The 13951-nt window shown below is 39.3% G+C and overlaps 1 protein-coding gene across 3 annotated transcripts in view; it reads left to right on the forward strand.

Moving 5' to 3' along the window:
* FAM120C (family with sequence similarity 120 member C) overlaps nucleotides 1–13951 on the forward strand; it is a 162239-nt gene that overhangs the window by 87926 nt on the left and 60362 nt on the right. For all 3 annotated transcript variants that reach the window (XM_072816738.1, XM_072816737.1, XM_072816736.1), the window contains exon 10: nucleotides 10345–10594. In XM_072816738.1, the coding sequence (XP_072672839.1) occupies nucleotides 10345–10594 (250 nt within the window). The remainder of the gene's footprint in view (nucleotides 1–10344; nucleotides 10595–13951) is intronic.

The raw sequence follows: 13951 nt of genomic DNA on the forward strand, positions 1-13951 counted from the left end.
CCATGTTGAAGCAAATGGTGGGTATCTGTCATTTCTAATGGCTGAGTAGTATTCCATTGTATACACACACCACATCATCTTTATCCATTCATCTTTCGATGGACACTGAGGCTCCTTGCACAGTTTGGCTATTGTGGACATTGCTGCTATAAACATTGGGGTGCAGGTGTCCTGACGTTTCACTGCCTCTGTATGTTTGGGGTAAATCCCCAGCAGTACAATTGCTGGGTCGTAGGGCAGGTCTATTTTTAACTCTTTGAGGAACCTCCACACAGTTTTCCAGAGTGGCTGCACCAGTTCACATTCCCACCAGCAGTGCAAGAGGGTTCCCCTTTCTCCACATCCTCTCCAACATTTGTTGTTTCCCGTCTTGTTACTTTTCCCCATTCTCACTGGTGTGAGGTGGTATCTCATTGTGGTTTTGATTTGTATTTCCCTGATGGCAAATGATGCGGAGCATTTTCTCATGTGTTTGTTGGCCATGTCTGTGTCTTCCTCTGTGAGATTTCTGTTCAGGTCTTTTGCCCATTTCATGATTGGATTGTTTATATCTTTGCTGTAGAGTTTAATAAGTTCTTTATAGGTCTTGGATACTAGCCCTTTATCTGATATGTCATTTGCAAATATCTTCTCCCATTCTGTAGGTTGTCTTTTAGTTTGTTGACTGTTTCTTTGGCTGTGCAGAAGCTTTTTATCTTGAAGACCCAATAATTCATTTTTACTTTTGTTACCCTTGCCTTCATAGGTGTATCGGGCAAGAAGTTCCTGTGGCCAAGTTCAAATAGGGTGTTGCCTGTGTTCTCTTCTAGGATTTTGACGGATTCTTGTTTCACATTTAGATCTTTCATCTGGGGATCCCTGGGTGGCCCAGCGGTTTAGTGTCTGTCTTCGGCCCAGGGCGTGATCCTGGGGTCCCAGGATCAAGTCGCGCATTGGGCTCCCTGCGTGGAGCCTGCTTCTCCCTCTGCCTGTGGCTCTGCCTCTCTCTGTGTCTCACATGAATAAATAAATAAAATCTTTTTTAAAAAAGGATCTTTCATCCATTTTGAGTTTATCTTTGTGAATGGTGTAAGAGAATGGTCTAGTTTCATTCTTCTGCATGTGGCTGTCCAATTTTCCCAGCACCATTTATTGAAGAGACTGTCCTTCTTCCAGTGGATAGTCTTTCCTGCTTTGTTGAATATTAGTTGACCATAGAGTGAGGTCCCATTTCTATATTCTCTATTCTGTTCCATTGATCTATGTGTCTACTTTTGTGCCAGTACCACACTGTCTTGATGACCACAGCTTTGTGGTACAACCTGAAATCTGTCATTGTGATGCCCCCGGCTCTCGTTTTCTTTTTCAATATTCCCCTGGCTATTCAGGGTCTTTTCTGATTCCACACAAATCTTAAGATGATTTGTTCCACTCTCTGAAGAAAGTCCATGGTATTCTGATAGGGATTGCATTAAATGTGTAAATTGCCCTGGGTAGCATTGACATTTTCACAATATTAATTCTTCCAATCAATGAGCGTGGAATATTTTTCCATCTCTTTGGGTCTTCCTCCATTTCTTTCAGAAGTGTTCTGTAGTTTTTAGGGAATAGATCCTTTACCTCTGTGGTTAGGTTTATTCCTAGGTATTTTATGCTATTTGGTGCAATTGTAAATGGGAATGACTCCTTAATTTCTCTCTCTTCAGTCTCATTGTTAGTGTATAGAAATGCCACTGATTTCTGGACATTGATTTTGTATCCTGCCACACTGCCGAATTGCTGTATGAGTTCTAGCAATCTTGGAGTGGAGTCTTTTGGGTTTTTTATGTACAGTATCATGTCATCTGCAAAGAGGGAGAGTTTGACTTCTTCTTTGCCAACTTGAATGCCTTTTGTTTCTTTTTGTTGCCTGATTGCTGAGACTAGGACTTCTAGTCCTATGTTGAATAGAAGTGGTGAAAGTAGACATCCGTGTCGTGTTCCTGATCTTAGGAGAATGGCACCCAGTGTTTCCCCATTGAGAATGATATTGGCTGTGGGCTTTTCATTGATGGCTTTTAAGATGCTGAGGAATGTTCCCTCTATCCCTACACTCTTCAGAGTTTTGATCAGGCCTGGATGCTGTCAAATGCTTTCTCTGCATCTATTGAGAAGATCCTATGGTTCTTGTTTTTTCTCTTGTGGATATGATCTATCACGTTGATTGCTTTGCGAGTGTTGAGCAAGCCTTGCATCCCGGGGATAAATCCCACTTGTGGTCATGGTGAATAATCTTCTTAATGTATTGTTGGATCCTATTGGCTAGTATCTTCTTGAGAATGTTTGCATCTGTGTTCATCAGGGATATTGGTCTATAATTCTCCTTTTTGGTGGGGTCTTTGTCTGGTTTTGGAAGTAAGGTGATGCTGGTCTCATAGAACGAGTTTGGAAGTATTCCATCCCTTTCTATCTTTCAGAACACCTTTAGTAGAATCAGTATTGTTTCTTCTTTAAACATTTGATAGAATTCCCCTGCAAACCCATCTGGCCCTGGACTTTTGTGTCTTGAGAGATTTTTGATGACTGCATCAGTTTCCTCCCTGGTTATTGTCCTGTTCATGTTTTATATTTCTTCCTGGTCCAGTTTTGGTAGTTTGTGGTTTTCCAGAAATGTGTTCATTTCTTCTAGAATGCCTAATGTATTGGTGCACAGCTGCTCATAATATGCTTTTAAAATAGTTTGTATTTCCTTGGTATTGGTGGCGATCTCTCCTTTCTCATTCATGATTTTATTAATTTGAGTCTTTTCTCTTTTGTTTTTAATAAGGCTGGCTAATGGTTTATCTATCTTATTAATTCTTTCAAAGAACCAACTCCTGGTTTTGCTGATCTGTTCCACAGTTCTTCTGGTCTCGATTTCATTGAGTTCTGCTTGATTCTTTATTAACTCTCTTCTTCTGCTGGGTGTAGGTCTTATTTGCTTAACTTTCTCCAGTTCCTTTAGGTGCAAGGTTAGCTTTCTATTTGAGTTTTTTCCAGTTTTTTGAGGGATGCTTGTTTTGCGATATATTTCCCCCTTAGGACTGCTTTTGCTGTATCCCAGAGATTTTGAATGGTTGTATCTTCATTCTCATTAGTTTCCATGAATCTTTCTAATTCCTCTCTAATTTCCTGGTTGACCCTTTGATCTTTTAACAGGATGCTCTTTAACCTCCACGTGTTTGAATTTCTTCCAAATTTCTTCTTGTGATTGAGTTCAAGTTTCAAAGCGTTATGGGCTGAAAATATGCAGGGGACAATCCCAATCTTTTGGTATCGGTTGAGACCTGATATGTGACCCAGTATGTGGTCTCTTCTGGAGAAAGTTCCATGTGCACTTGAGAAGAATGTGTATTCAGTTGCGTTTGGATGTAAATTTCTGTAAATATCTGTGAAATCCATCTGGTCACAGTGTATCATTGAAAGCTCTTGTTTTTTGGAGATGTTGTTTTTAGAAGGTATGTCATTTGCAAAAAGTGCCGTGTTGAAGTCTCCCAGTATTAGTGTGTTTTTAGCTAAGTATGTCTTTACTTTGCTTATTTTTTTAAAATTTTTTTTAAATTTATGATAGTCACACAGAGAGAGAGAGAGAGAGGCAGAGACACAGGCAGAGGGAGAAGCAGGCTCCATGCACTGGGAGCCCGACGTGGAATTCGATCCGGGGTCTCCAGGATCGCGCCCTGGGCCAAAGGCAGGCGCTAAACCGCTGCGCCACCCAGGGATCCCTTTACTTTGCTTATTAATTGATTGATATACTTCGCAGCTCCCACATTAGGGGCATAAAGATTCATGATTGTTAGGTCCTCGTGTTGGATAGATCCTTTAAGTATGATATAGTGTCCCTCTTCATCTCTTACTACAGTCTTTGGGATAAACTTTAATTTATGTGATATGAGGATTGCCACCCCTGCTTTCTTTTGAGGACCATTTGAATGGTTAATGTTTCTCCAACCTTTCATTTTCAGGCTGTAGGTGTCCTTATGTCTAAAATGGGTCTCTTGTCGACAGCAAATAGGTCCAGTCTGAAACTCTGCGCCTTTTGATGGGATCATTAAGCCTATTCACGTTCAGAGTTACTATTGAAAGATATGAATTTAGTGTCATCGTGATACCTATTCAGTCCCTGTTTTTGTTGGTTATTTCTTTGGGCTTCCACTTTCTTTTACAGAGTCCCCCTTAATATTTCTTGCAGAGCTGGTTTGGAGGTCACATATTCTTTCAGTTTCTGCCTATCTTGGAAGTTCTTTATCTCTCCTTCTATTCTGAATGAGAGCCTTGCTGGATAGAGTATTCTTGGCTGCATGTTCTTCTTTAGGACCCTGAATATATCCTGCCAGGCCTTCCTGGCCTGCCAGGTCTCTGTGGAGAGGTCTGCTGTTAACCTAATACTTCTCCCCATGTAAGTTAGGGATCTCTTGTCTCTTGCTGCTTTAAGGATCTTTTCTTTATCTTTGGAATTTACAAGTTTCACTATTAAATGTTGGGGTGTTTTACAGTTTTTATTGATTTTAGGAGGGGAGCTCTCGATCTCCTCGATCTGAATACCTGTTTCCCTCCCGAAATTAGGGAAATTCTCAGCTATGATTTGTTCTGGTCCTCTGTCCCTCTCGGCGCCCTCTGGAACCCCAATTAAACGTAGATTTTTCCTTCTGAGGCTGTCATTTATTTCCCTTAACCTTTCCTCGTGATCTTTTAATTGTTTTTCACTTTTTTCCTCAGCTTCCTTCCTTGCCATCAACTTGTATGTCACTCACTCGTTCTTCTGCCTCACTAACCCTCGTCATTAGGAGATCCAGTTTGGATTGTATCTCATTTAATTGATTTTTAATTTCGGTCTGATTAGGTCTAAATTCTGAAGTCATGAAGTCTCTTGCATCCTTTATGCTTTTTTCCGGAGCCACCAGTAGCTTTATAATTGTGCTTCTGAATTGGCTTTCTGACATCGAAGTGTAATCCAAATTTTGTAACTCTGTGGGAGAGAGTACTGTTTCTGATTCTTTCTTTTGTGATGAGTTCTTTCTAGGCATTTTGCTCAGTGCACAGTGGCTAAAAATAAGTTGTACTGGCAAAACGAAGGAGACAAAAAGGAGAGAAAAGAAAAGGGGAAAAAAAACCCCAAAGATCAAAAAACAAAAACAAAACAACAAGGAAGGGTGTCCTTCCCTTTTATATATTGTAAATCCCTCGACTTCCCCTGCAGCTTTCCAGCGCTGCTTGGTCAAGAACTTGTGCTTCCTCTGTCCTTCCAGCTGGTCTTCTTTGGGAGGGCCCTCTGTCTGATTCTCAGCTGTGTGCACCTGGGGGAGCTGCCCTGACCCCTTCCAGGTGTATTGCTCAGTTGGAGCGGTTTATCCTGTGTGGCCCCTGTTCCCTGACACTCAGGCAACAGGTGACACCAGGAAGAACAACAATAGTGGCGGGGCCAGATCTCCAGTCCTGGAGTCAGCTCCCACAGTAACTACTCCAGTCTCCCAGTCTGTAGGGGCTTGGATGCTCCGGGGCAGGGGGCACTAATCTGAACAGCCAGGGCCCCCGGGTGGCAGGAGCATCCTCTCTGTCCTGTGCCCCTCCGGCCTCCCTCCTTTCCCTGTGAGAGCCCAGGATCCCAGGCTGTGTCCCCCGGGGCCCTGGGATCCGGGGCCTGCGGCCCTGGAATTGCACTCCCAGGACATGCAGCCCCCTCCACGTGAAGCCGCCGCCTGAGCTGCTGCCTAAGCTTCTCTGAGGCGCCGCTGGCATGCACTCTAGCCCTTTACCAAGCTTGGCCTGCAGCGTGTGGCGAGCTCTCCCTGGGGTGCACTTCCTCTGTTAGTGATTCGGGGAACCTGGAGGCTCCACTGCCCCTCCTGGGTTCCTGCCAGAGTTCCCTGCGAGTGCCTTTCTGTCTGGGAAGATTGTAAAAGTTCCTGCTTCTCCGGGACTGGGCTTTCCTGTCTTGGAGGCTCATGTCCCCCGGCCTTAGCCGGGCTCTTCGTGGGGCCCCTCCCCCTCAATATTCTTTTTAATTTTTTTTTCCATCTTCCTACCTTGTTAGAAGCTGAACTCTTCTCTCTGTAGCATTCCAGCTGTTCTCTCTTTACGTCTCAGGTCGAATTCATAGGTTTTCCGGATGATTTGAAAGTTACCTCGGCAAGTTGGTGGGGACAGGTGACTTGGGGATCCTACTCTTCGGCCATCTTGCCTCTCCCCCAACAAATAATTTTCAAATCCCTATGTTATACACCTAAAATAATAATGTAACATTGTATGTTGGTTATATTTCAGTAATAAAATTTTTTAAGTATTTTATTTATTAATGAGAGACACAGAGGCAGGATATAGGCAGAGGGAGAAGCAGACTCCCTTTTGGGAGCCTGATGCGGGACTCGGTCCCAGGACCCCAGGATCCTGACCTGAGCCAAAGGCAGACAGTCAACCACTGAGCCACCGAGGCACCCTCAATAGTAAATTTTTAAAAAGATTTTATTTATCTATTCATGAGAGACAGAAAGAGATGCAGAGACAGAAGCAGGCTACACGCAGGGATCCTGACGTGGGACTCCATCCCAGGTCTCCAGGATCATTCCCTGGGCCAGAGGGAGGTGCTAAGCCGCTCAGCCACCTGGGCTTCCTAATAGTAAATTTTTAAAAAAATTTAATGTAATCTCTACACCCAGCATGGGACTTGTACTCGCAACCTTACAATCAAGAGTCGGATGCTCTTCTGTCTAAGCCAGCCAGGCAGCCCTCCATAATATGTTTTTTTAAAAAAGAATACATAGAGTCTGTTGCATAAATCTTAATTTCCAACAATGCTTTGCATAGTCAGACACTTATTATGGACAATATATTTTTTAAAATTGCCATCAGTTCTGCATAAATCTTTTTCAGTAAATAGGAGAGAACACTTGCCAATTCATTCTATGAAGTCGGTATTACCCCAGTACTAAAACCAGGTAAAGACAATATATAAAAACTGTATTTCAGACCGGTATCCTTCATCAACATAGATGTAAGTATTCTTAACAAGATATTCATCAGTAGAATTCAACAATATATAAAATAATTACATACCATAGCCCAGTAGGGTTTATTACATCTTGCAAGACTGGTTCATTATTTGAAAAATCAGTCTTTGCAATCCACCACATAAACAGGATAAAGAAAAAAAAGATAATTATCGTTATCTCTATGGATGCAGAAAAATATTTAACAAAATTGAACAATGCATGATTTAAAAAACCTCTCAGAAGATTAGGAATAGAGGAGAATTCCTTCAACTTCATAAAGAACATCTACAAAAACTATACAGCTAACATTACACTTAATGGTGAAAGACTAAGTGTTTTTTTTCCTAAATCAGGAGCAAGACCAGTTATGCTCTCCCTTCTGCTCTGCAGCATAGTACTGGAACTTCTATCCAGCATAGAAAGGCAAGAAAATGATATAAAGCGCATACAGATCAGAAAGGAAGAAGTGAAACTGTCCCTAGTTGTAGATGACATAGTCTGTAGAAAATCACAATCTACAACAAAATTCCTAGTACTGATAAGTGAGTTCATCTAGGTTGTAGGATACACAATAAATATACAGAAATTAATTATATTTCTATATACTGACAATGAATTGGAGGAACTGACATAAAAAAACAAAATGCCATTTATAATTCCTCCAAAGAAAATGAAATAGTTAGGTATAAATTTCACAAATGATGTTCAAGATCTATATGCTGAAAATTATAAAATACTGATGAAAGAAATCAGTGATGGACTACATAAATGGAGAGACAAAGACCTCCATGAATTAGAAAGTTCAACATGGTAAAATGTTAATTCTCTCCAAATTGGTAAAGAAGTTTAACACAATTCTTCTTTATATCCCAGCAGAATTCTTTGTAGATATATACAAGATTATTTTTTATTTATATATATATGAATAATATATCTAATTATCTAATTTATATATTACATATATAATCTTATATATAATCTTATATAATATAAATATAATCATATATATATGGAAAGAGAAAGGAACTAGAAAAGCTAAAACATTTTTGGAAAGGAATCAGTTGGAAGCAATCACTTTACTTTGATTTTTAAAACTTACTGTGTAGCTATAATAATTAAGACTGTGTGGTATTAGTAGTGGAACAGATATAAAGAGCAGTAGAACAGAATAGAGAAACCATAAATAGCCCATACAAGTGCAGCCAACATTTTTGACAGTGCTGCAGAAGTACTTTGTTAGAGGAAAGATAGTCCTTTTAACAAATGGTAGTAGATTAATTGGACATGCATAGGTGAACAAGTACCACACATCTAGATTACTATCTAAAATATATGAAGAACTCTCAGAACTGAACATTATGAAAACAGTCCAATTAGAAGATCAGCAAAAGACTGCAGACATTTCCCTGAAGAAATTATATATGTGGCAAATAAAGACATGAAAAGATGTTTAACATCATTACCCATTAAAGAATTGCAAATTCAAATCACAATGAGATATAACTAACTATATGCCTATCAGAATGGCTAAAATGAAGAATGGTGATAACACTGCATGCTGGATTGGATGTGGAGAAACTAGATCGCCCACAAATTGCTGGTAGAATATAAAATGGTACCATCACTCTAGAAAATAATTTGGCATTTCCTTTCAAAACTCAAAATAGACTTATTGTGCAACCTAGCACTTACACTTTTGGGCATTTATCCCAGGGAAATGACTTATTTTCATGTAGGAACTTATAAATAAATATTCATAGTAGCTTTTAGTCATAATAGCTCCAAACTGGAAACAACCCAAATGTCCTTCATTTTCTTAAAAGGTTTTTTTTTTATTTATGAGAGACAGAGAGGCGCAGAGACACTGGCAGAGGGAGAAGCAGGCTCCATGCAGGGAGCCCAACATGGGACTCGATCCCGGGTCTCCAGGATCAGGCTCTGGGCTGAAGGCGGCGCTAAACCGCTGAGCCATCCAGGCTACCCCCAAATGTCCTTCAAAAGATGAATGGTTAAACTGTGGTACGTCCATACCATGGAGTAGTACTTGGCAAAGAAGGGTATTGATATATACAACATGGATGAATCTTAATGGCATTATGCCAAGTGCAAATGCAAATCTCAGAAGGTTGCATACTGTATGATTCCGTTTATATAACAATCTCAAGTTGACAAAATTGTAGGGATTGGGAACAGATTAGTGGTTGCCAGGGATTAGGGATGGTGCTGAGGGTGTTGGGTGTGACCATGAAAGGGGTAACATAAGGGAGATCTTTGTGGTAATTGAATAGTTCTGTATCTCAATTGCAGTGGTGGTTATACAAATCTACACATGATTATAGAACTATACACACAATTATACCTATGTCAACCTCCTGGCTTTTATATTATAATTGTTTTAAATATGACCATTGGGGGAAACTGGGTAAAGTGTACACAGGACCCTCTCTCAACTATCTTTGCAACTCCCTGTGGATCTATAATTATTTCAAATCAAAAAGTTTGTTAAAAAGAACACTCTCACTATTGTGGAGCATGCATATGAGGTAGACCAGATATGATGAAGGCAGGGACAGCAGTCTGAAGACTCTTGTCAGGTAAAAGTAATGAGATCTGAACCTCTGCAATATTTGTTGTGATGAAGAAAAGAGAACAGATATAAAGGATAATAAAGTAATCGAATCAGCAGGACCTTGGAAATACGCAGATGTGTAGTTGGTGAAGGAAAGTACGGACTCCTGGAAGATGACTTCCAGGTCTTGGGTAATTGAGTAGATGCTAGGCGTCTTAAGTAAAAGAGGCCATATTAAGAGCCTGAGATATACTAGAAGTAGACAGAAGCCATGTTTTCCTTGTCTGTTAAACCTTCAAAAATCTAAAAGATGTTGGTTTTTTGAGAATTTGGAGAAATTTAAAAAAATCTTTTGGAGTGTCCCATAGTCTGTTATGAAGCCAGATATTTATATAATTCTTCCTTGGACTTCTTTCCTTGCTAGCTTGCTTTCCTTGCTGGTACATTTACTTAAATGAGTTTCAATGTGATTAATGTGACTTTGAGCCTTTATTTCTTCATCTGAAAATTGAGCACTATGTTTTGTGATAACATAGTTATAATGCTTCTCTCTCAGGATTAGAATTCTGAGAAGTAAATGAGATTTACATTTATATGTAAAATATTCAATACATATCAAGTATCTAATAAGTGCTTACTACTCCTACTGTTACTACTGCTAACAATAAAAATTATGGTAACAAAAAATAAAAAGATGTTGAAATGTGACAGATCTTGTCAGTTATGGCCAGTTGCAGAAATGCTCAGAAATTTTCTAGAGCCTGTTTTTCCTCAATTTCTGTTTTCTAGTTCCTTCAGTGATCCTCAAAGAGTGGTCTGCGTATAAAGGGAAGTCACCTCAAACCCCTGAGCTGGTGTCTGCACTAACATTTCGGGAATGGACTTGCCCAAACCTCAAGAAGCTCTGGCTAGGCAAAGCAGTTGAGGACAAGAACAGAAGGATGAGGGCCTTCCTGGCCTGTATGAAGTCAGATACACCCAGCATGCTCAATCCAGCTAATGTCCCAACCCATCTGCTGCTCATGTGCTGTGTACTCCGGTAAGCGATGTGATACAGCCAGTTCATTTCTCTTTTACTTTTTTCACTTTTCCTTTAAACATATGTTTTTATAGTGTTTTGGGACAGGGAGGTTTTTGTTTTATGTGTAGCTTAGAATTCAGAAACACTGAAATTGATCACTGTGGCAGTCTCCTCAGTTTATGATCCTCTCTCATCATCAGTTCATGATCTATGTGAACTTTTTTTAAAGATCTTATTTATTCATGAGAGAGACACAGAGAGAGGCAGAGATATAGGGAGAGGAGAAGCAGGCTCCCCTCAGGGAGCCCAATGTGGGACTCCATCCCAGGACCCCGGGATCATGCCCTGAGCCTAAGGCAGATGCTCAACCACTAAGCCACCCAGGCATCCCTCTATGTGAACTTTTATATTTGGTTTTATGTTTGGTTTTTGTGCCCTTCAGTCTTTATTCATGATCTAATTCCCTTCTCTTCCTGTAGTTATCCACTCTGGGGTATTTGGTGTGTGTCCTTCCAAGCCATTTTCTGTGTATTTATTTAAACATATGTGTATCCATACACAGTCTGTAGGGTTGTTTGTGTAGATTTTTTTCCAGTTTTTTAACATGAAAGGTGCTGACATCTCATTCTATTCCGTATTTTTTTCGCTCTGTTATTTTTGGCATTTGTCCATATTTATACATGGTTCATTCCTCAAGACTGCTGGATTATGTTCCATCAAATAGTAATTCCACAGTATTTTATTTATTGATATCCAGTTCTTGGGTGTTACAAACAGTGTTGCAGGAAATATCTTCATAGATGTCTTTGTTTTTTGTGTGTTCCTGTGTCAGTTTATCTGAAGTGTATACTCAGTAGAATTCATGGATCCTATGAAATATGCATATAGGCTTTTCACCACATATTGCCAAGTTGCTCTAGATCACATCTGTACTAATTTATAGTCTTGTGAACAATGCATAAGGGTTTCTATTTCTTCATAGTATCACCAGTACTGATATCATATAACTTCTTAATTTTTGCCAGTCCAGTGGGGTTGAGGTAGTTTCAAAAAGTTATTTGTTTATTTAAGAGAGTGATGGAAGAGGGATAGAGGGAGAGAGAATGTGAAGCAAATTCTGCACTGGGTGCAGAGCCCAACAGAGGATTGGATCTCACAACTGCGAGATCGTGATATGAGCCAAAACCAAGAGTCAAAACACCTAACCGGCTGAACCACCCAGGCACCTCTCAAGTAGTATCTTTTATTTTACTTTGCATTTCTTTGACTACAGATGAGGTGAGCTTCCACTTTATACATATTAGCCATTTGTTTTCTCATTCTCTGCAGTGCCTATCTATTTTATCTTGCAAGTTTTCTTTTAGGTAACTTGTCTTTCTTGCTGATCACAGAAGTTTCTTATCAAATGTGTATGTATATACATGCATATATCATTGATATATGCATCAATGATAGCAAAAATCATTTCTATATCTGTGTGTATATCAAATATTTTCCAGTCACTGTTTTTTAAAACTATGTACAATATATTTTTTTAACAAAAGTGTTCATTTTCACCAGCTTTTTTATTGTTATGACTTCATATACATAGAAAAGTTGGAAAAATAGTATGGTGAACACTAATATGACCGCCACTTAGAGTCTGTAAGTCATATTTTACTATACTTACTTTATCCTATATAACTATCCATCTCTAGCCAGCCATTTACCCATCCTTTTGGATGCATTTCCAAATAAGTTGCAGACATCAGTGTATTTCACCCCAACTAAGAAATATTTAAGTTTGGTTTTGTTATACCCTTTAAATTGTGCCCGTGTGGTGTGTGCTTTTAAAATCTTATTTAATAGGGATCCCTGGGTGGCTCAGCGGTTTGGTGCCTGCCTTCAGCCTGGGGCGTGATCCTGGAGTCCCGGGATCGAGTCCCATGTTGGGCTCCTTGCATGGAGCCTGCTTCTCCCTCTGCCTGTGTCTCTGCCTCTCTCTCTCTGTCTCTCTCACGAATAAATGAATAAAATCTTTAAAAAATCTTATTTAATAAACTCCTCCCTACCCTTAGGTCATAAAGATACTTTTCTACATTGTTTTAATAGTTTTATAATGGTGACTTTATGTCAGGTCTTAAATATAGTAGCTGTTTATTCTGTATATGCTGTAAGAAAGGATCTGATTTTATTTTCTTGAAATAATAAGTTAGTTTTCCCAACTCCATTTATTAAATGATCTCTTCAAACCCCATGATGTATATTACCACCTTTCTTATGTGCCAAGTTCCTATATATACACGAATACATTGCTGGTATCATTTTTTTCCATTGCTTATTTGATCTCTGACTAGGATCACATTGTTTCAATTGTTCTAGGCTCTTAATTTGTCTTAATATCAGGTTGGGCAAATCTCCACTCTGTACTTTTCTTGTGTCAGACATGTACTATTTTTTAATCATGTGATCTTTATCCTTCAACATATAATTTAGAATTAGTCCAGTTTCCACAAAATCTTGTTGGAATTTTTTGGTCCATGAATTGAATTTATAGATGAATTTTGGGAGAGTTGACATCTTTATCATGCTAAGTGCTCCCATCCAGAGATCATAGTTTACCTTTCCCTTTATTTAGGGCTCTTTCTTTATGTCTTAGTAGAGTTAGGTTTTTTCCCATGGAGTTCTTGTGCATTTTAAAATCCTAGGTATTGGGGATCCCTGAATGGCTCAATGGTTAAACGCCTGGAGACCCAGGATTGAGTCCCACGTCTGGCTCCCTACGTGGAGCCTGCTTCTCCCTCTGCCTGTGTCTCTGCCTCTCTCTCTCTGTGTGTCTCTCATGAATAAATAAATAAAATCTTTAAAAAATAAAATAAATAAAATCCTAGGTATTTGATATACATTGTTATGATTATGGATGACATTCTGTTTTCTATTACACTTTCTCGTTTATTTGCTGATGTAGAGAATGTAAATTTTTGTGTAGAGAAGTCAGTCTCAACAAGTCATCAGAGGATTACAGAGTATTGACTTTTGAAATTGGACAGACTTTAGTTTAATTCTGGCTTTGGGACTTTATAGCTTGGATAAGTTACTTTAACCTTTTAACATCCTTTTATTATAAAGGTTCTCGAGAAGCCGCCTTATGGCCTCTTTCACATTATCATTCTCATTTATTATGTTGTATCGCATTAACCCCAGTTTATTGAACCCTGCAGCATTGTAATAACATTTTCAAATGCTCTGCAGCCACCAGCTTGATGCTACAATGGTAGGCCTGCTTGTCATTTTGACTCGAGACTCTGGATATTTTAAACACTTCCAACTACATAAAAATAAATAAGAATGGCTTATGAATAGCTATAATAACTATCACAAAGACTAGGCTCTAAT

Source organism: Canis lupus, chromosome X (genome assembly GCF_048164855.1).
Source record: "Canis lupus baileyi chromosome X, mCanLup2.hap1, whole genome shotgun sequence".
Lineage (NCBI taxonomy): Eukaryota > Metazoa > Chordata > Mammalia > Carnivora > Canidae > Canis > Canis lupus.